Below are 23,113 nucleotides of genomic sequence, written 5' to 3'. Positions count from 1 at the left end.
TGCTTGGTCGACGCCTCTTCACCTTGCCTGAAGCGGCTGGCCCTGCCCCTCACCCTCCCCTCCCTCACCTGGCCTGAGAAGGTAAGGGGGACGGTGGGGGATAGCGAAAAGGCCGGGTCCCTATCTTCCCCTCTCTCTTCCCTACTCTCTATGTCTGTGTGTGTGTGTGTGTGTGTGTGAGACAGAGAGAGAGAGAGAGAGAGAGGGGGGAGGCAAGAGAAGAAAGAAAGAAAGAGCAAGAAAGAAAGAGGGAGAGAAAGAGAGAAAGAAAGAGAGGGAGAATGGAGAAAGTGAATGAGATATATGGATGGATAGATAAATACATGGAAGGAGGGAGGGAGGGAGAGAGAAAAAAAGGAGAGGAAGGAAGCACACAAACCCTGGCTTCAGAAGACTCTTTGAAGCAACACAACAATCTAGGGCTGGCATGCAACGAATCTCGGAGGTCATCTAGTCCAACCCCCTGCTCCAGCAGGAGATCCTTACAGAATCAAAGAATAGCAGGGTTAGAAAGCTCTGTGTGTGTGTTTGTGAGTGAGTGTGTGTGCATGTGTGTTTGTGTGTTTGTGTTTATGGTTGTCAAAACTCCAAAAACAGGACAAGTAGCTCTGGGGAGATCAGTCATAAATTAGAACACTTGCTATGTAATCGGCCATTAGGCGAGGACCAATTGTATTTGGTTTGCCAGTCACATGGCCCCCTGGCCAAGCCCACTCAGTCACGTGGCCACAAAGCCATGCCCATCTGGTCACGTGGCCACAAAGCCACATCCACAAATTCAAGCCATGCCCACAGAACCAGTAGTAAAAAAAAATGAATCCCACCAGTGAGTTCACAGCCTGCTATGCGGCATCTCCTATCAGGACTCAGGGATTCACTTTGTGATGCCTCTCCTAATAAAATATCTGGGAAATACGGAGCTCTTTTACGTGCAACTGCAGTTATCAGATCAGTAGGAAGGAGTTTCTCTGAATGGGGCCAAATTCTGTTCTGCTGTAATGCAAAATTATGTATTTATTTATTTAGGACACTTATATTGCCACATATTCACACATGACTCAGCAGACTCTAGCTGCCCCTTGACTGTCGTTTATTTTTATTTTTCTCCATTGTTATTATTATTTATTGTAATGCTGGTCTCTGATTGTACTAAAAGTGGACTGGATGAAGGAGGAAGCTGTGTTGGAGATATTTGCCATCTTGAGTTATGTGTAAATAAATACATGTTTAAGAAAACAATCTCAAAATCGTACTTGACTGCAACCTGAAACTGAGTCTTGAGAGAAGACAAGGAGGAGATTATGAGAGCAGCTTCTCCAACTTACAAAATCTCTCAGTTGGACAAGGGAGGATTCAACACTCTTCCAAGGACTGATAGAAGTGTTGGGAGTAGTTAAAACCCTCCCCTCTCCTAGGAAAATGAAATATTTTAGGATATACTAAAAAGGGAGAATATATTTCCCCTAAAAAGAAAAGTAGAAACTCAGAGAGGCTGAAACTCCGCCCCCTCCCACCTTTGCTAATGGACCATTACTCTGGCCTAGGCCAGTTTATTTTACATAACAAAGATCTACTCCAGGTAAAGCTGTATAGGAATTGCCCAAAGCCATCACCATCATCCAGCGAGGCTCAACCAAGCCTGGGACTCAGGACAGCCTACAGAGTTGTCCCTGCATGGCCCCATGGGAGCCTGACAACCAATCAGAATACAAGCTCAAATTCAAATCCCAACAGAGGGCATAAAACAATTGCACTCTCAGCATCTCAGCCCTTCTTTCCTCAACCAAGGCATGTGCTCCTGTCCACCATTAAACCATCTTCCAAGCAGTCACCATGTTTCCAGCGTCTTTCTTCCCCGCTTGGAACTGAACCCAGAAGGAGATTAATTCCAAGAGAGGCTAGACAGAAACTTCAGATCTGCTCCCTGTTATTCCGGAGCATCAGACAGGAGCAATTAGATGGTGCAAATCTCTTGACCTTTTGCAGCAAAAGAAGGTTGAGATGTTCCCCTCCTTCTCCTTTGGGTTCCTTCTCCAAAGGATCTCCTATCGGGACCCCCCATACCTGCCACGGCTGCAGCCTCGGAGCCCCCAACCTCTTTTCTCCCTCCTTCCTTCCCCTCCTCGATCTGGAGGAATAAGCGGCATTCATGGCCTGGGCCAAAGTCTGAATGATACTGTAGCGATGAGGGTCATTTATGATCCGTTTCCTGTTCCTTTTCTCCTGGGTCTCCAGTGGGGCTTTCTGGGTGCATCTTCTGCGGCCTTTGACAGAAAAGACGTGCTTGGAAAGGGAACAGTGAAAATAATGATCTTGAAACGGATCTTCCACAAAGAAATGGGGTTCAAAGGCAGCATCTCTTGGCCTTTGTTTTGACAGATAACCAAAACTCGAAATACTATGGATGTATTTGAGAAGTCTGTGCTTCTTTATTGTATACGCTGAAAACCTTGTGAGGATCCAGACTTTCCCTTCAATGGCTCCTGGCAAATGCCTGAGTGTTAAATGGAAAGGAAGAATTCTGTTCCAGATGGACATAAATTCTATGAAGTGGACAAAGACATTGACTTGTCTCCACTTAGAGAGGGCCTCCCTGAGGGGTGCTGTTTGTCCAGTTGCTGAAAATCGTTGTGATACAACCACACAAATTCCATTCCTGACAAGCATCGGAGGGAAAGTCCTCATGAAATTCTCTCCATTCTCTGTGTCTGAAGCAAAGAGGCCAATCAGGGTCCATCTGAAATGGAGGAGCAGCTGGACAATTGCTGGGTATTGGAATCCTTCTTTGGGGAGCATCTGGTGGAAAAAAGGGAATCTCCTTTTATCACTCAGAGCCTCTGAAGGAATTAGAGCAGTGATCTGAAAAAGTAATGAAGAATGCTGTGTTATAATGTGGTCCAGATCAACTCCAAAATATTACTTATTGACAAACCCAATTTTGTTTTGATGAATATATAAGAATAGTTTGTTCCTTAGTCACGGTTTAAAATATTTAAGACAGAATATTAACAAGATCGTATATAAAAATGGAACGCAAAATCATATTAAACAAAAAAAACCAATAAAAAATGCAATGTAAATTTCTGTGTCACCCATACAATTCCAACAATTAGATTCAAATTAGCAGATGTTAGATAAAATGCCTGGATCTAAGATATAGGGCTGTATTATATGCTATTTTTGAGTACTAAAACCTCTTTCTCAGCTTCTATATCCCAAATTCTTTGTGAAGCAATTTTTCGGCTTCTTCTCTAGATGTACAAGAGCACAACTGCTAACAGAAATTGACAGTTGTACAATCCAATAAGTGTTTAATTGAAATTTTGTCTTTTTGGGGACTATGTCTGTTTCATCACTTTAATTTTAACCCAATAATTATATACCCTGAATTTATACAAAGCAGAAATTGTGTAAATTAACAATTATCTATGAGGGCAGGAGCTGAACTCCTTTTATCCATCCCAAAGATACTCTTCTTGGTCTGAATATTTTTTATACATAGACAGGACTATTGCCAACTTGATTCCAATTGGATAAGGCAGATATTATTGATATGTGAAAATGAACATGCTAATGGAGGACCTCAAAACCTGGATAGTTTTTCAATAGTAGAATATTCAGTAGAATATCCTCTAGGGACCTTATGGCTCTTCAGGCCTTTAATGGTCAATTTGAAGATGAACATAATAGACTAAAACATCGTTGATATGTTCCCTAATATTCTGAAAAGCTGCTCTTGAATTCTATGAAGATATTGGATCTGTTGTTCATCCCCACCACCCCACTCACCTTACCAGATAGAGAAAAACACACAAACCTGTGGGGCTTTGTAGGTGCCTACAAACCTTGACATCTGGATGGAGATGTCCCTGGAAGCTTCACCAATCAGAGCCAGGAGGTTGTCCTTCCTCCCACAGCCATAGTCGGGGACATTGGATTCTCCAGTGGAAAGAATGTCCAGCAAGACATCTGAAGTGCGTAAAGTGCTTACATAGTTGTCTTGGATGTTGTAACCAAGTGTGAGATTGTGCAGGAGCTGGGAATTCTTGCTAACTATTTGAATAGCAAAAATTGGTCTTAGGGTATCTAGTAGAGCAGAACTCTTCCTATTGAAAAACAATATTCATGTTATTATATTCAATAGCAACAACAAATGTTTTTAAAATATATAATCCTTCACAAACCTACTAAGCCTTAGGCCAACATTGATCCAAATCCAATGATCAATTATGCAAATGAGAGAGGCAACTACAATTGTTTCAGTCACTACTTAAACAAAGGTCATTATTCAAGTGATGAACTGAGGAATGAACTGAGAAAAGAAAATCATCTGGATTTCATTCAGGTTTTTTAAAAACTCCATCTTTGGATTTTACTCTCTTCCACAAAGTAAGGTAAAAAAGGGAAGCCATGGAAATCAAAATCATTCAGGACATTAGACAGGTCCTGGGGTACAAAAATAAGTGACATAAGAAGAAAAGGAGAGTGTTAGAATTGCACATGGAGGGAGTGCAACTCCATCACCCTGCATGACTTACAAAGGAGAAGGTATGGAAGGAGGGCTGTTGAAAGGCCACATTATAGGTGACACAATTGATGCAGTTGTGACCACACCAATGAGATGGTCTCCAGGCCTGTAAAAGCTCCATGGATTGTACCCATCCTGGTGCTCCAAACTCAATGGGCATTTCCTTCTCAGCTTCCCACAGACTGATGGGGACACCAGCAGCAGCAGAAGCAGGAGGTCCATCATTCATGGCATTAATCAATCCACTTCCTGTTTCTAACACAAATAACAGGAACAGTTGGAAAAATGCAAAGACTCTGAGAAGTTCCAGTGGCTTTCCTGATCTAAACAGAGAATCAGTTTCATCTGCAAAGGAGAGAAAGGTGCAATCAAGAGCAGAGCCTGTACCTGTCCCAAAACTTGGTCCCAGAGAGCTTCACCCAAGGAATTTATCCTTTTCTGATATAAGATCCTTTTCATGTGGCTTCAATCTGATGTCTACATCGAAGTCTAAAACTGGAGATATAGCATCACAGGTCTCAAAGGCCCAGATGGTCATAATTACAGTGAGAAGCAACTTCTCCTCTTGGGATCCTGAACTTTTTCCGGGCTCCATCTGCAGAGGAGAGGCTGGAATAAAACATGTTAGTAAAAATTACAGATATACCCCTGGGGTCACTGTTTTGTTGTGGTTGTGGTCCTTCCTTCCTGTCAGGGCAAGTCCAGAAAGTGATGCTGGGGTAGAGAATTCAGCACCCAGGGAATTGACTTCTGCTGTCCTTCAACATGGCCTCTTGTCTCCAGAGATTGCTGGGGAAGGTCACCCAGAGCTATGGAGTTTGGTGCCTCTTCTAAGTTAATGCCATTTAACTGTAGTGTTGCCTGTCTTCTAATGACAATCGGCACCCTTGAACTCTGCCCCAGGTTAAGAGTAGACCCTGTTTGGAATTCTGTTTTATGTCATAATCCCATATATTGATCTTAATTGCAGCCGGTTTTAAAATTGGTTGTACCTGAAATGAAATTTCATTTCCCATCTTTTCTAGCAATATTAATTTTGAGATTAAAGCTCATTAAGAAGCAGGAAAGTGACAACTTGTGGACTAGATCATTGGGTAAATAGGGAGAAAATTATAGAATGGATGGAATTTTTTATTTGTATTTTCTTGTCATTCCTGTGTTATCTTACCATGTTCCTATAATACACCAAGATTCTTTTTATTTTTATTTTTCTTAGTTTTTTAAATAAAGAATGGACTGTAAGTTCTGCAGGTGCTATCCATCCATCCCTATCTTTCTTTCTTTCTATCTATCATATCTATCTATCATATCTATCTACCTACCTACCTACCGTGTTTCTCACAAAATAAGGCCAGGCCTTATTTATTTTTTTGACCCCCGAATAAATGGCTAGTCCGTCTTTTCGGGGGTGACTCCCCCACCTAGAGGGGCCCATATGCAGGTACCTCTCCATGAGGCTGTTTCTATCGGCTGACAAAAGCTCCCCCGAAGGCAGAGTCCCCAGCCGCTTGGGGGCGAGGCATGGCTGCCCGTGTCCTCTCGCCATTGGGCAATGTCTTTCGGGCGATGGAAGCTCTTCAAGGGCAGTCACCAGCCACTTCGATCGGCCGGTAGAAGCGGCCTTGGGGCTTCCATTGCCTGAAAGATACTGCCTAATGGGGAGGGGACATGGGCAGCCACGCCATGCCGTGAAGCGGCTGGGGACTCTGCCTACGGGGCTCTTTTGTCGGACAATAGAAGCGGCCTTGTGACGATGGGAGTGTGTGTGTGTGCTCGCCCCAAGGCCACTTCTACCAGCCGATTGAAGTGGCTGGTGACTGCCCTTGGGGAGCTTCCATCGCCCGAAAGACACTGCCTAAAGGCGAGGGGACATGGGCAGCCACGCCTCATCCCGAAGCGGCTGGGGACTCTGCCTTCGGGGAGCTTCTATCGGCTGATGTTCTATCGGTAGATCGGGGTATTCTAGCCTAGGCTACCTGCAGGGCACTCCTAAAGGCAAGTTTTCTCCCCACCCACCCCCGCCCTTCCCCCCATTTCTCTTCACCTCGTGTAGTTCTAACGAACAATGTGAGAAATGGCGGGGAAACGCATGGTTTAAATAGGCCTAACTTTTGGGAGTGGGGCTTATTTCACCTCATGCTTAGAAATCATACTGGGCCTTCCTATTGGTGGACACTCTATTTTTGGAGAAACACAGTATCTATCTATCTATCTATCTCTATATCTATTTATCCATCTATATTATCTCTATCTATCTATCTCTATCTATCATCAATCTATATCTACCCATCCATATCTATCTATCTATCTATCTATCTATCTATCTATCTATCTATCTATCTATCTATTTATCCATCCATATCTATCTCTATCTATCTATCTATATCATCTATCTATATCTGTCCATCCATCCCTATCTATCTATCTATCTATCTATCTATCTATCTATCTATCTATCTATCTATCTATCTATCTATCTATCGTCTATCTATTATCTATACATCCATCCATCCATCCATCCATTCAATTTACTGGTCACCCTTCTTATCACAGGGAAACCCTACAAAGATGGCGATGATGCCCACAGTGTGGTGGATGGTGCAACCTGATTTCTAGCGACAGGATTTCTGGAGATCTGGTGGCTCTTCCTCTGTTGTGGGGATCTTCTATTTTGGGGGGGGGGACCCCTCTGACCTTCCCAATTTCTGGGGCTGAGACTTTCTATCCCAAAAAAGGTGCTGTTGGAACTCCTTTGTTCCTGGTTTATTGGCATCCGCTGTTCAGGGAGGATGTTTCTTCACTGGGGGAGACATTAATATGGACTTCTTGGCCCAGAAGGGGAACCGGGGGGCTGAGTGGGAGGGGGAACTGAAGGGACAGGCAGGCCCACCCTAGCAGGGAGGAGCAGAGGAAGGCCCGTATCCCAGGTCCACCGCTTGGAAGTTCTCCCCCTGAACCTCCCTCAGATTCTGCTCTCAGGGCCTGCAGACCAGATCCTGCGTGGCTCCGGGTTCAAGCTGTGGCTTTTCAGGGCCAGGTTGATGTTCAATGAGACTCTCTTCTCCTTCAGGAGGTTCCCAGCCATGTCTGACCGAAGCTGGGTGAGGCCCAGAGGGGAGGAATCCCACCCCAACTTCTGGGTTTGTCCCAGGGAGACCCCAGAGGGGGGCTATGGTCATCCAGGGTTTCTCACCGGCCTTGAGGAGGCTCCATGTGGACCTCTGGCTTCTCTCTGGGGGGCTGCGAGGACCCCAGCCTGGTCAAGCATGTTGTGTGAATGGGGTCCTCGCCAGAAGAAAAGGGTCCCCAATACAGTTAGTCCTCAACTTATGACCACAACTGAGCCCAACATTTCTGTTGTTAAGTGAGACATCCATCAAGTGAGTTTTGCCCCATTTGATGGCCTTTTTTGCCACAGTCATTAAATGAATCATTGCAGTTGATAAGTTAGGAACCCGGTCATTAAGTGAATTTGGCTTCCCCATTGACTTTGCTTGTCAGAAGGTCGTAAAAGGGGATCACAATGGCCCTGGGATGTTGGTGGCATTATAAACATGAAACTGTGGCCAAGCACCTGAATTCTGATCCCTGCATTTGATGCTGCAAAGGTCATTAATTGTGAAAAATGTTCCTAAGTTCCATTTCTCAGTGCGGTTGTAACTTGGATCGGTCACTAAATGAATGATTTGAAGTCGAGGCCTGCCTATGTATCTCCTCTTGATCAGCTTCTCCTCTAGGAATTCATCTTCTTCCGAGTTCCCATCATCCACTGACTACTCGGCCAAATGGTTCAACCTCGGGAAACAAACCATGGTTAAGAGGTGTGGAAAGGGAACTTCACGAGGACAGTGGTGTCACCCAAGCAGGAAAAGCCCAAAGGGAACATCAGGCCAGCCATAAAACAAACTTGCATGGGAAAAGGAATCAAATAAAAGGTATTAAAGAAGCCCCTTAGACAAAAGCCCAAATAATTAAGAAAAGTAGGGAAACAAGAAAAGAAAACCCTTACAAACACAAGACATGCCAAATCAGCAAAACAAACAGACAAAAGACACAAAATATATTACAAAGGAGACAGACAGGAGATTGCCACAAAACAAATATAAGAAACCATTAAGCTAAAAAAGATTAGGACGAAACCGATAAAACAATCAAACCACCCCGCAAAGTTTGCCTTCTGCACCCCGCGGAGTTTACCCTCTGGCGGGAAGAAAGACAACCCCTGACAGGATTTAAAACATTAAGAAATACAAAGACAAGCACTCAAACAAAAGGAGAAACGGGTATAAAAATCAGGGACTTACCATTCGAAGGTAGCTAGCCCAGGAGCGCAGACTTCTTGCTATCTCTCACTTTCCTGAAAAATAAAAAGATCCGGCTTTCAAGCAGTTGTTTATTTATTTTATTTATTTATTTGATTTGCCAATTGTTTACAAGATAATGAGTATAAGTTTATACATAGTAGTGAATACATGAAATGGGTACATATAAGAAAAACAAAAGAAGAATAAGAGAAACAATAGGACAGGGACGGTAGGCACGTTGGTGCGCTTATGCACGCCCCCTACAGACCTCTTAGGAAAGGGGTGAGGTCAATAGTAGACAATCTAAGGTTAAAGTTTTTGGGGTTTGGGGAAGAAACTACAGAGTCGGGTAGAGTATTCCAGACATTGACCACTCTATTGCTGAAGTCGTATTTCCTGCAATCAAGTTTGGTGCGGTTAACTTTGAGTTTGTATCTATTGTGTGCTCTTGTGTTGTTATGATTGAAGCTGAAGTATTCATTGACAGGTAGGACATTGCAATGTATGATTTTATATACCATGCTTAAGTCAGACCGAAGACGGCGTAATTCAAGGTTTTCTAGTTCTAGAATTTCAAGTCTGGTGGCATAAGGTATTCTTCAACGAGTAGAGGAGTGGAGAACTCTTCTTGTGAAATATTTCTGGACTTTCTCAATTGTGCTAATATCAGATATGTAATGTGGGTTCCAGACTGATGAACTGTATTCGAGTATTGGTCTAGCAAATGTTTTGTATGCTCTGGTTAGTAGTGTGATATTACCAGAGAAAAACTACGTAGGATTAGGTTAACAACTCTTAATGCCTTTTTGGCTATGTAGTTGCAGTGGGCTCTAGCACTTAGATCATTAGAGGTGAGTATTCCAAGGTCCTTTACAGAGCTTGGGTCATCAACAAGATCTTGACTATTCAGCTTGTATTTTATTTTCTGATTTTTTTGCCAATATGTAAGACAGAGCATTTATTTGTTGAGATTTGAAGTTGCCATTTGTTTGACCATTCTGATACATAGTCAAGATCTTTTTGTAGGGTAGCAGTATTGTCTGTGGTATTGAACAGCTTTACATCATCAGCGAAGAGAACGCAATTGCTCTTAATATGATCACAGAGGTCGTTTATGTAGAGTATGAAGAGAGTTGGTCCTAGAACACTGCCTTGGGGAACACCACTATTGACAGGTACTGGATTTGATAGGACGCTCCCGATTTTGACCATTTGTTGTCTGTTTGACAGGAATGCTTCTATCCAGTTATTCAGTTGTCCAGAGATACCATAGGATTTTATTTTTAGGAGTAGTTTGTCGTGTACCACTGAATCAAAGGCTTTACAGAAGTCTATGTAGATTGCGTCTATTGCTTTGCCCTGGTCGAGTTGTGTCGTCCATATGTTTTTGCAGTGTAAGAGTTGCAGATTACAGGATAGTTTTTTTCTGAAACCAAATTGTTTATTGGAGAGTAGGTTATTTGTCTCTAAGTGAAGGATGATGGATTGGTTAATAATTGATTCCATGACTTTACAGGTGACGCAGCATAAGGAGATTGGTCTGTAATTTTCAACTAGGCTTGGGTCTCCCTTTTTGAAGATGGGGATGACTGTGGCTTGTGACCATAGGTTAGGCAAGGAGCTGGTCCTGAAAGATTTTTCAAAGATTATGCTTAGAGGTTTGGCTATGGCAGTGGGTAGCTTTTTTAAGAAGTAGGCACATATTCCATCCGGTCCAATAGATAGAGATGGTTTTAGATTGCGTAGTGCTTTTCGACATTGTCTTCTGTGAAATCGATATGTATTAGATCATTGTTGTTATCTGTGGTACGGCTAGGAAATACTGGGCATGATCCATTGCTGTTTACAAATACTGAGCGAAGAATGTGTTAAAGATGTTGGCTTTAATGGTGTCGTCGTTGCAGACTTTACCATCAGGTCCTATCAAGGGAGGGATGGACCTTGAGTCTTTTAGTTTGTTGTTTACAAAATTGTAAAAAGCATGGGTGGAATTGGTGCTCAGAAGGTTTTCCTCTTGTTTAATGTGATAATTGGTGCATTCGGTCTTTATCTGGTGGCATAAATTTTTGTATCGGCTTTTGAAATTGGCAACGTGACCAGATTTGTTTTTCCGCCAGAGTGATCTATTTTTGGATTGAAGTTTCCTTATTGCTATGGGTAATCTGCTTTTTTGTTTTGTTTTGGGAGTTGTTGTTGGTACATATAGTTTGATGACTCTTTTGACTTCAAGTAAAAATATGTTGTAATGGTCTTCAACAGTATTGCATCCAGTGAATAGACATTGCCAATCAAGGGATGAGAGATCGTTGTCTATAAGATCATAGTTGCCTTTTTTGAAGTTACAATTGGGGATTGCATCATTGTGGTGATTTTTGTGTGGACGTATGTTGAGACAAAAGTCAATCATATTGTGGTCACTGCTGGAAAAGGGTTCTTTAGTTTGTAATCCGTAAATTAAATTCAAACTATTGCAGAAGATGAGATCGAGGCAGTTGTTTAGTCTAGTGTTGTTGGTTACTAGTTGTTCCAGTCCCAGATTTGTAATAGCATTGTAGAAGGTTGTGTGTATGATTTCAGTTGTACAATCATTTAGGGTCCAGTCAATATGAGGTAGATTGAAATCACCAAGAAAGATAAAAGGGTATGGGCAGGATGCAGCCCATGTTAGTAATGTATTTAGCTTGTTTACATGTTCGATGTCATAATCAGGTGCTCTGTAACATAGTAAGAATCGAATTGTGATATTTAAGGATAGTTCACAGATGATGGTCTCAGGAAGAGCAAGCTCCTGGGTAACTTGGATATTTTTTAGATGTAAGGATTTTTATAGAAGATAGCAACACCACCTCCTCGACGATTTTCACGATCTGATCGGTAAACATGATAGTCTCTTACTGTGGTAATGGAGTCGGGGAGAGATGCATTGAGCCATGTTTCACAGACAAATATAATGTCGAAGTTAGCCATATTTAGTAGGATGAGAAATTCAGGTATTTTATTCACGAGGCTTCTTGCATTGAGTAGTTTGCATTTAAGGCCGGCAGTAGTTGGAATTGAGGTAGTTGGGGCGTGCGTGCCTAGTCTTGGGTGATGGTGGATCGGTTGAGGTAGGGTTGTGGTTGAGGGTAAAAGCTGAGTATTGGGTTGTGTGGCTTACTTTTGATACAGTCAGCATGGTAGTCAATGTACAGGTCCTTCTCTCCATTGTCCATTGATTTGCTCCCCACCCCCCGACTTGGCCCCTCTCTTTGCTCCGCCTTGGACTGCTGGGGGGACTTGGCGTGCAGGAACCGCGGGGGACCTTATGGGGGGGCTGCTGGGAGGCGCAGTGTGTTCTGTAGTCCGCCTCATCTATGCCTGACTGATCGAGGCGCAGCGCAAGGATTAAGGTCAGAGAGCTGCGAGGTCCAAGAGCGGAAAGGAATGCCTACTTCCGGCCTTCCTTGGAAAAGAGCCTCACAGGTGGAATCGTCTCTCCATCCAGAAGCTACGGTCAACGTTTGCTCGCGCATGCGCCTTCTTCCTCTGAAACTGCTGCTCCCAGAATGCAGAAAACGTGGTTTCTTATGGCCATCAGAAGTGAAACATGCCACCGTGAATTGGACTGACTCTCAATATCTCCTAAAGACCCGGATCCTGGTTTGGGAGCCATCCCAGCTGGTTCTGAGGCCGCCCTGAGCCGCCCTGGAGCCAAGCCTGGGACGCCCTGTGAATCTGGCCCCTTCCTGGCCCTTCAGGCTCAGGCAGAGTCACCCAAGCTCCCCGGATCCTGAGTGAGGCTTTCCGGTGGCAAACCACCACCACCACCTCCTCCTCCTCCTCCTCCTCCTCCTCCTCCTCCTCCTCCTCCTCCGTGGCCGCTGCTCTCCAGCTGGGACCCCTGAGCCCCCTGGCTCCTCCCTGGAGGACGGAAGAGCCTCCGCTGGGCCTCCCTTTGGGGCCTCTGCTAAGGGCACGGCTGGGGCTGAGGATGATGGGGGCTGGAGTCCAGGCCTTTGGGAGGCCCGCATGGGTACCCACTCGATCCGTGCAGGACAGAGATCCACCCGGAGGACCTGGAAACAACCCCTGGGAAGCAGCCCCTCCCTCCTTCCTTCCTCCCAACGCCTGGCAGGAGAGAGAGAGAGAGAGAGGAAGCCGACCCAGAGAGGGTCAAAGCCACGTTCTCCCTTTTTCTCAGTCTTGGGATTCGCCCCCAGCCTTTCTGCCCTGGGGAGCAGCAGCCCCAGTATCCTCAGTCCTGGCCTCACTGGGAATACTGGAAACCAGCATCCAGAACCATGTCTGTGGCTCCAAGCAGGAGAAAGAGCATCAAAGTCACCAGTTGATCCTCTGAACACCCAAATCTCTATCCAGGTTTGTCCAGACATTGGGGGGGGGGATCACTGAACCCCCCTCCACCCCTAAAGCTGCCTCTCTGTCCCATTCCCATTGTCCCAATTTTTTTCCCTGAATGCCAAACTCTGATCCGGTTCACACATTCCGCCAACCCCCGTTCGCTCAGCCGTAGTTTACTCCAAGTGTTGCAGCTGCTGAAAACCCCCAAGGAGCCAGAAACGGATCTTAGGAAAAGCTCCCCATCCTGTGTGCAGACAGGCTGAGTTGACCCTCCCCACTAGGTGAATCCACACAATGCCCTTAACCCAGGTTGATGGAAGAGAACTGCAATGTTGGCAATAGGTGCCAGGCCAAAACACATAAACCAGATGGTGGCTTAGCGTGACGATCTGCTTCCCGCATGAACACAGGACGGGGGAAGGTTCCCACCTGCCAGAATGCGTGAAATGGAGTCAACCTATTTCAAAACTCCATCCATATTTTCAGGGGCTCCAGGGACGAGACCCCTGCCCCTTAGAGGCTCCTTTGTGGGAAGGGAAGGGAAGGGAGAAGGAAGCCGCTTTGAGACTGGTTCCCTCTAAAGCCCACCTCCTCTGCACCCCCAGGAAAGACTCACGACCGGCTATGGGCAAAGCCCGGCTGAGATGCACCCAGCTTGCTAAAACTGCTGCAGAAATGCCTGGAAACACCTGGATGCCCCCAGCAACAGCTGGGAACTTGTCCCACTCAAGGCAGCCCAGGAAAGAGGGTTCCTTCCTTCCCAAAGCAGGTGAAAGAGGACTCAAACTCCCACGATGCTCAAAGGAGTTGGGCTCACTCAGCTCAATGGATCTGAGCCCCTGAAGCCACCTGGAGGGACCTTCACCCAACCCCCTTGCAGGGACTCTGCCTGGGGTCCTGCAACGGGGACTGAGGGGCCACACCAGTGCTGGGCGTGGCTGGAGGGCCAGGTCCAATCCTGAGCCGCCAAAAGGCAGTGGAAGCCCTGTGAATCTCCCAAGAGACTCTCCTCCAGCCTCAGCCCTTCTTCTGGCCTGGACCAAGCTGGGTCGGCTTCACACAACCCCATAACCCTGCGGGAACAGCAGCCCCCACCTGCCAGATGCAAAGCTGGCACACCAGACTCGGGTCCTGGCAAGAGATGCAACCTGGGGACCCTCACCCCATTCATTCCCCCCCTGCCATGGGCCCCCATGGGGCAGATCTCCCCACCCTGCCCAGCAAAGCCAGAGGGAGCCCCCTCCAGGGGGCACCCCACTTCCCAGAGCAGGAGGAGGAAGAAGCTCCTGGCTGCCGCAGGGGGAAATTGGCAGCAGGGCCCCAGGCTGACCTCCCCTCCCCCCTGGACCCCACCAGCCCCACCTGGCCTGCAGGTGCCCAGGGCTCACCTGGGAGCTCCACCTGTCCCCAATCTGTGATGCCAGAGCCGCTCTCCCGCCAATCCCAAGGAAGGCTCCTCCCTCAGAGGTGGGCTTTTGATAGCACCTGAGCTGCCCAGACCAGATGGGAGGGGCTCCCCTGCCTCCCTCTCCCCCTGCCCTCACTGGGGAGGGGAAGACCCACTGCAGACCCCCTGGCCCTGCAGGACCCCTGCGTGCCCCCTCCTCACAGCACAGTCCCCTGCCAAACCCTCTCCGAATCCAGCCCTTTGGAGGCTGCTTGACCGGTGAGGAGGAAGCCAGGCCCAGAGAGGCCCCTCACCTGGGCCAGCTGGGCGGGAAGGTTGTCTGGAAGCGCCCAGAGGAAGCCGGCCCAGAGATCTTGGCCAGGCTGCTCAGAAGCCGTTGCCATTGCCTCTTTCCCAGGACTCCGAGAGAGCGGCTGGCCCAGACCCTCCTAGCTGGCTTGGCTCCCCAGGCAGGACTAGAACTCAGCCCCCCGGATTGAAGCCCCAGCCACCCAACTGACTCTGGTGGGATCCACATGACCCTCTGAACCCGGTCTCTTCCCCAGTGGCCGCATTCACATTTGCACCTCTGTTGAAAGGCTGTCAAAATGCCTTTCTTCTGAGGATTCGATTTTCCCGCTGGGAGAACTCCGGCGCAAGGATATGGACAACTGCTTGAAAGCCGGATCTTTTTATTTTTCAGGAAGGCGAGAGATAGCAAGAAGTCTGCGTTCCTGGGCTAGCTACCTTCGAATGGTAAGTCCCTGGTTTTTATACCCTTTTCTCCTTTTGTGTGAGTGCTTGTGTTTGTATTTCTTAATGTTTTAAATCCTGTCAGGGGTTGTCTTTCTTCCCGCCAGAGGGTAAACTCCGCGGGGTGCGGAAGGCAAACTTTGTGGGGTGGTTTGATTGTTTTATCGGTTTCGTCCTAATCTTTTTTAGCTTAATGGTTTCTTATATTTGTTTTGTGGCAATCTCCTGTCTGTCTCCTTTGTGATATATTTTGGGCCTTTTGTCTGTTTGTTTTGCTGATTTGGCATGTCTTGTGTTTATAAGGGTTTTCTTTTTCTTTTCCTACTTTTCTTAATTATTTGGGCTTTTGTCTAAGGAGCTTCTTTAATACCTTTTATTTGATTCCTTTTCCTATGCAAGTTTGTTTTATGGCTGGCCTGATGTTCCCTTTGGGCTTTTCCTGCGTGGGTGACACCACTGTCCTCGTGAAGTTCCCTTTCCACACCTCTTAACCATGGTTTGTTTCCCGAGGTTGAACCATTTGGCCGAGTAGTCAGTGGATGATGGGAACTCGGAAGAAGATGAATTCCTGGAAGAGAAGCTGATCAAGAGGAGATACACAGGCAGGCCTCGACTTCCAATCATTCATTTAGTGACCGATCCAAGTTACAACTGCACTGAGAAATGGAACTTAGGACCATTTTTCACAATTAATGACCTTTGCAGCATCAAATGCAGAGATCAGAATTCAGGTGCTTGGCCACAGTTTCATGTTTATAATGGCACCAAGATCCCAGGGCCATTGTGATCCCCTTTTACAACCTTCTGACAAGCAAAGTCAATGGGGAAGCCAAATTCACTTAATGACCGGGTTCCTAACTTATCAACTGCAATGATTCATTTAATGACTGTGGCAAGAAAGGCCATCAAATGGGGCAAAACTCACTTGATGGATGTCTCACTTAACAACAGAAATGTTGGGCTCAATTGTGGTCATAAGTTGAGGACTACCTGTATTGGGGACCCTTTTCTTCTGGCGAGGACCCCGTTCACACAACAGGCTTGACCAGGCCGGGGTCCTCACAGCCCCCCTGAGAGAAGCCAGAGGTCCATATGGAGCCTCCTCAAGGCCGGTGAGAAACCCTGGATGACCATAGCCCCCTCCTCCCTCCTCTGGGGTCTCCCTGGGACAAACCCAGAAGTTGGGGTGGGCTTCCTCCCCTTTGGGCCTCACCCGGCTTCTGTCAGACATGGCTGGGAACCTCCTGGAGGAGAAGAGAGTCTCATGGCACATCAACCTGGCCCTGAAAAGCCACAGCTTGAACCCGGAGCCACCCAGGATCTGATCTGCAGGCCCTGAGAGCAGAATCTGAGGGAGGTTCAGGGGGGAGAACTTCCAAGCGGTGGACCTGGGATACGGGCCTTCCTCTGCTCCTCCCTGCCAGGGTGGGCCTGCCTGTCCCTTCAGTTCCCCCTCCCACTCAGCCCCCGGTTCCCCTTCTGGGCCAAGAAGTCCATATTAATGTCTCCCCCAGTGAAGAAACATCCTCCCTGAACAACGGATGCCAATAAACCAGGAACAAAGGAGTTCCAACAGCACCTTTTTGGGATAGAAAGTCTCAGCCCCAGAAATTGGGAAGGTCAGAGGGTCCCTCCCCCAAATAGAAGATCCCCACAACAGAGGAAGAGCCACCAGATCTCCAGAAATCCTGTCGCTAGAAATCAGGTTGCACCATCCACCACACTGTGGGCATCACCGCAATCTTTGTAGGGTTTCCCTGTGATAACATGGGTGGCCAGTAAATTGGATGGATGGATGGATGGATGGGTAGATATTTAGATAGATAGATAGATAGATAGATAGATAGATAGATAGATAGATAGATAGATAGATACCATGTTTCTCCAATAATAGGGCCTCCACCAATAGGCCCAGCATGATTTCTAGGCATGAGGTGAAATTAAGCCCCACTCCCAAAATTTAGGCCTATGCCTTTCCCCGCCATTTCTCACATCGTTCGTTAGAACTACACAAGGTGAAGAGAAATGGGGGACGGCGAGGGTGGGTGGGGAGAAAACTTGCCTTTAGGAGAGCCCTGCAGGTAGCCTAGGTTAGAATAGCCTGATCTACCGGGAGAACATCAGCCGATAGAAGCTTCCCGAAGGCAGAGTCCCCAGCCGCTTCAGGGCGAGTCATGGCTGCCCATGTCCCCTTGCCTTTAGGCAGTGTCTCTCTCGGGCGATGGAAGCTCCCAAGGGCAGTCACCGGCCACTTTGGTCGGCTGATAGAAGCGGCCTCCCAACGAGGGGAATGTGCGTGGGCGCTTGCCCGAGACCGCTTCTACCGGCTGGTCGAAGTGGCTGGTGACTGCCCTAAGGGAGCTTCCATCGCCCAAAGACACTGCCTAAAGGTGAGGGGACATCGGCATCCATGACTCGCCCGGCGGCTGGGGACTCGGCCTTCAGGGGAGCTTTTGTCAGCCGATAGAAACAGCCTCGTGGAGAGGTACGTGCATATGGGCCCCTCTAGGTGGGAGTCACCCCCAAAAATACGGCGTAGCCATTTATTCAGGGTCAAAAAAAAAAAAAAAAGGCCTGGCCTTATTTTGTGAGAAACACGGTAGGTAGATAGGTAGGTAGGTAGGTAGGTAGGTAGGAAGGTAGATATGGATGGGTAGTTATAGATAGATGACAGATAGAGATAGATAGAGATAGATATGGATAGATAGATAGATAGATAGATAGATAGATAGATAGATAGATAGATAGATAGATAGATAGATAGATAGATAGATGATAGATAGATAGATAGATAGATAGATAGATATGGATGGGTAGTTATAGATAGATGACAGATAGAGATAGATAGAGATAGATATGGATAGATAGATAGATAGATAGATAGATAGATAGATAGATAGATAGATAGATAGATAGATAGATAGATAGATAGATAGATAGATAGATAGATAGATAGATAGATAGATAGATAGATGAATAGATAGATAGATAGATAGATAGATAGATAGATAGATAGATAGACAGATAGACAGATAGATAGAAAGATAGGGATGGATAGATAGCACTTGCAGAACTTACGGTCCATTCTTTATTTAAAAAACTAAGAAAAATCAAAATAAAAAGAATCTTGGTGTATTATAGGAACATGATAAGATAACACAGGAATGACAAGAAAATAAAAATAAAAAATTCATCCATTCTATAATCTTCTCCCTATTTACCCAATGATCTAGTCCACAAGTGGTCACTTTCCTGCTTCTTAATGAGCTTTAATCTCAAAATTAATATTGCTAGAAAAGATGGGAAATGAAATTTCATTTCAGGTACAAGCAATTTTAAAACCGGCTGCAATTAAGATCAATATATGGGATTATGACATAAAACAGAATTCCAAACAGGGTCTACTCTTAACCTTGGGCAGAGTTCAAGGGTGCAGATTGTCATTAGAAGACAGGCAACGCTACAGTTAAATGGCATTAACTTAGAAGTGGCACCAAACTCCATAGCTCTGGGTGACCTTCCCCAGCAATCTCTGGAGACAAGAGGCCATGTTGAAGGACAGCAGAAGTCAATTCCCTGGGTGCTGAATTCTCTTCCCCAGCATCACTTTCTGGACTTGCCCTGACAGGAAGGAAGGACCACAACCACAACAGAACAATGATCCCAGGGGTTTATGTGTTATTTTTACTAACATGGTTTATTCCAGCCTCTCCTCTGCAGATGGAGCCAAGAAAAAGTTGGATCCCAAGAGGAGAAGTTGCTTCTTGCTGTAATTATGACCATCTGGGCCTTTGAGTCCTGTGATGCTATATCTCCAGTTTTTGAGTTTGATGTAGGCATTAGACTGAAGCCACATGCAAAGGATCTTGTATCAGAAAAGGATAAATTCCCTGGTGAAGCTCTCTGGGACCAAGTTTTGGGAAAGGTACAGGCTATGCTCTTGATTGCACCTTTCTCTCCTTTGCAGATGAAACTGAGTGGTTCTCTTTTTAAATCAGGAAAGCCACTGGCACTTCTCAGAGTCTTTGAATTTTTCCAACTTCCTGTTATTTGTGTTAGAAACAGGAATTGGATTGATTAATGCCATGAATGATGGACCTTCTGCTTCTGCTGCTGCTGGTGTCCCCATCAGTCTGTGGGAAGCTGAGAAGGAAATGCCCATTGAGTTTGGAGCACCAGGATGGCTACAATCCATGGAGCTTTTACAGGCCTGGAGACCATCTCATTGGTGTGGTCACAAGTGAAACATATGTGTCACCTATAATGTGGCGTTTCAACAGCCCTCCTTCCATACCTTCTCCTTCGTAAGTCATGCAGGGTGATGGAGTTGCACTCCCTCCATGTGCAATTCTAACACTCTCCTTTTCTTCTTATTTCACTTATTTTTGTACCTCAGGACCTGTCTAATTTCCTGAATGATTTTGATTTCCATGGCTTCCCTTTTTTGCCTTACTTTGTGGAAGAGAGTAAAATCCAAAGATGGAGTTTTTAAAAAACCTGAATGAAATCCAGATGATTTACCTTTCTCAGTTCATTCCTGAGTTCATCACTTGAATAATGACCTTTGTTTAAGTAGTGACTGAAACAATTGTAGTTGCCTCTCTCATTTGCATAATTGATCATTTGATTTGAATCAATGTTGGCCTAAGGCTTAGTAGGTTTGTGAAGGATTATATATTTTAAAAACATTTGTTGTTGCTATTGAATATAATAACATGAATATTGTTTTTCAATAGGAAGAGTTCTGCTCTAACAAATATCCTAAAACCAATTTTTGCTATTCAAATGGTCAGCAAGAATTCCCAGCTCCTGCACAATCTCACCCTTGGTTACTACATCCATGACAACTATGGAAGCACCTTCCGCACTTCAGATGCCTTGCTGGACCTTCTTTCCACTGGAGAATCCAATGTCCCCAACTACGGCTGTGGGAGGAAGGACAACCTCCTGGCTCTGATTGATGCAGCTAACAGGGACATCTCCATCCAGATGTCAACGTTTGTAGGCACCTACAAAGTCCCACAGGTTTGTGTGTTTTTCTCTATCTGTTAAGGTGAGTGTTGTGGTGGGGATGAACAACAGATCCAATATCTTCATATAATTCAAGAGCAGCTTTTCAGAATATTAGGGAACATATCAACGATGTTTTACTCTATTATGTTCATCTTCAAATTGACCATTAAAGGCCTGAAGAGCCATAAGGTCCCTAGAGGATATTCTACTGAATATTCTACTATTGAAAAACTATCCAGGTTTTGAGGTCCTCCATTAGCATGTTCATTTTCACCTATCAATAATATCTGCCTTATCCAATTGGAATCAAGTTGGCAATAGACCTGTCTATGTATAAAAAATATTCAGACCAAGAAGAGTATCTTTGGGATGGATAAAAGGAGTTCAGCTCCTGCCCTCATAGATAATTGTTAATTTACACAATTTCTGCTTTGTATAAATTCAGGGTATATAATTATTGGGTTAAAATTAAAGTGATGAAACAGACATATAGTCCCAAAACAGACAAAATTTCAATTAAAGACTTATTGGATTGTACAACTGTCTACGATTGACCTCACCCCTTTCCTAAGAGGTCTGTAGGGGCGTGCATAAGCGCACCAATGTGCCTACTGTCACTGTCCTACTATTTCTTTTTATTTTTCTTATATGTATCCATTTCATGTACTCATAACTATTCTGTTAGCAGTTGTGCTCTTGTACATCTAGAGAAGAAGCTGAAAAATTGCTTCACAAAGAATTTGGGATATAGAAGCTGAGAAAGAGGTTTTAGTACTCAAAAATAGCATATAATACAGCCCTATATCTTAGATCCAGGCATTTTATCTAACATCTGCTAATTTGAATCTAATTGTTGAAATTTTATGGGTGACACAGAAATTTACATTGCATTTTTTTGTTGTTTTTTTTTTTTAATATGATTTTGCGTTCCATTTTTATAGACAATCTTGTTAATATTCTGTCTTAAATATTTTAAACCATGACTAAGGAACAAACTATTCTTATATATTCATCAAAACAAAATTGGGTTTGTCAATAAGTAATATTTTGGAGTTGATCTGGACCACATTATAACACAGCATTCTTCATTACTTTTTCAGATCACTGCTCTAATTCCTTCAGAGGCTCTGAGTGATAAAAGGAGATTCCTTTTTTCCACCAGATGCTCCCCAAAGAAGGATTCAATACCCAGCAATTGTCCAGCTGCTCCTCCATTTCAGATGGACCCTGATTGGCCTCTTTGCTTCAGACACAGAAAAGGAGATTATTTCATGAGGACTTTCCCTCCGATGCTTGTCAGGAATGGAATTTGTGTGGTTATATCAGAACAATTCACAAACTGGACATACAGCACCCTCAGGGAGGCCCTCTCTAAGTGGAGACAAATCAACGTCTTTGTCCACTTCATAGAATTTTTCCATCTGGGAAAGAATTCTTCCTTTCCATAAAGCACTTATGCATTTGCCAGGATCCATTGAAGGGAAAGTCTGGATCCTCACAAATTTTGCAGGGTATCCAAAAAGAAGCCCAGTTTTCTCAAATACATCCATAGTATTTGGAATTTTGGTTATCTGATAAAAAAAGGCCAACAGATGCTGCCTTTGAACCCCATTTCTTTGTGGAAGATCCATTTCAAGATCATTATTTTCGCTGCTCCCTTTCCAAGCACGTCTTTTCTGTCAAAGGCCGCAGAAGATGCACCCAGAAAGCCCCACTGGAGACCCAGAAGAAAAGGAAAAGGAAACAGATCATAAATGACCGTTATCACTACAGTATCATTCAGACTCTGGTCCAGGCCATGAATGCCGCCTATTCCTCCCGATCGAGGAGGGGAAGGAAGGAGGGAGAAAAGAGGTTGGGGGCTCCGAGGCTGCAGCCATGGCAGGTATGGAGGGGTCCCGATAGGGATCCATTAATCTGAGATCCTTTTGGAGAAGGAACCCAAAGGAGAAGGAGGGGAACATCTCAACCTTCTTGTGCTGCAAAAGGTCAAGAGATTTGCACCATCTAATTGCTCCTGTCTGACGCTCCGGAATAACAGGGAGCAGATCTGAAGTTTCTGTCTAGCCTCTGTTGGAAGAAATCTCCTTCTCGGTTCAGTTCCAAGTGGGGAAGAAAGACGCTGGAAACATGGTGACTGCTTGGAAGATGGTTTAATGGTGGACAGGAGCACATGCCTTGGTTGAGGAAAGAAGGGCTGAGATGCTGAGAATACAATTGTTTGATGCCCTCTGTTGGGATTTGAATTGGAGCTTGTATTCTGATCGCTTGTCAGGCTCCCATGGGGCCATGCAGGGGCAACTCTGTAGGCTGTCCTGAGCCTGGCTGGATGGTGATGTAATGAAAGAGCTTTGGGCAATTCCTATATAGCTTTACCTGGAGTAGATCTTTGTTATGTAAAATAGACTGCCCTAGGCCAGACTAATGGTCCATTAGCAAGTGTGGAGGGGCTGAGTTTCAGGCTCTCTGGGTTTCTACTTTTCTTTTAGGGAAATGTATTGTGTCTTTTAGTACCGTATATACTCGGTATAAAGCTCGACCCAAATATAAGCCTCACCTAATTTTACACAAAAACTGGGAAAACTTATTGACTCGAGTATAAGCCGAGGGTGGGAAATGCAGCAGCTACTGGTAAATTTCAAAAATAAAAATAATTAATTTGGGAAACGATCTCACTATCATGAAAGGTTTAATTGATTCACTAACCCAAAAGAAGATGATGATGATGACAGCGGGAGGCAGGAGTCACTCTCTTCCCCTCCCTCTCGGAGGCCCCTGAGTCAGGAGTCG

At 45.2% G+C, this 23,113-nt stretch overlaps 2 protein-coding genes across 21 annotated transcripts; one reads left to right on the top strand and one right to left on the bottom strand.

Moving 5' to 3' along the window:
• Positions 1 to 2,055: 2,055 nt before the first annotated feature.
• On the bottom strand, positions 2,056 to 8,180 carry LOC148128694 (G protein-coupled receptor family C group 6 member A-like; the record flags this gene model as incomplete). The annotated part of the gene is made up of 4 exons (XM_087948525.1): positions 8,103 to 8,180; positions 4,539 to 5,123; positions 3,818 to 4,106; positions 2,056 to 2,859 (listed from the first exon to the last, which is right to left on the bottom strand). Coding segments are annotated over exons 2-4 (1,308 nt in total), but the record flags the coding sequence as incomplete, so codon positions are not given.
• A 3,880-nt stretch (positions 8,181 to 12,060) lies between these two features.
• Positions 12,061 to 21,480, top strand: LOC148128693 (uncharacterized). Of its 20 annotated transcripts, XR_015746182.1 has the most exons (9): positions 12,061 to 12,294; positions 13,013 to 13,188; positions 13,337 to 13,451; positions 15,261 to 15,313; positions 15,821 to 16,041; positions 19,031 to 19,235; positions 19,370 to 19,614; positions 20,047 to 20,335; positions 21,424 to 21,469. XR_015746182.1 is itself a non-coding variant. In XM_087948526.1 (4 exons), the coding sequence occupies exons 1-4, from the start codon at positions 13,795 to 13,797 to the stop codon at positions 19,385 to 19,387; spliced, it is 435 nt and encodes a 144-aa protein (XP_087804652.1). In that variant the 5' UTR covers positions 13,460 to 13,794; the 3' UTR covers positions 19,388 to 20,028. The 20 variants fall into 20 exon arrangements, 1 of the variants encoding a protein (XP_087804652.1); XR_015746178.1 differs by lacking the exon at positions 13,337 to 13,451 and having other exon boundaries at positions 12,063 to 12,294; positions 15,710 to 16,041; positions 21,424 to 21,464; XR_015746180.1 differs by lacking the exon at positions 13,337 to 13,451 and having other exon boundaries at positions 12,064 to 12,294; positions 19,376 to 19,614; positions 21,424 to 21,460.
• The last annotated feature ends 1,633 nt before the right edge of the window (positions 21,481 to 23,113 follow it).

Source organism: Notechis scutatus, unplaced genomic scaffold (assembly GCF_049901735.1).
Source record: "Notechis scutatus isolate UNSWTSFEM ecotype Mainland unplaced genomic scaffold, rNotScu1.2 NSCUCTG174, whole genome shotgun sequence".
In the NCBI taxonomy this organism is placed as follows: domain Eukaryota; kingdom Metazoa; phylum Chordata; class Lepidosauria; order Squamata; family Elapidae; genus Notechis; species Notechis scutatus.
Note: the sequence above shows the minus strand (reverse complement) of the source record. Positions and strands in the feature narration are given on the sequence as shown.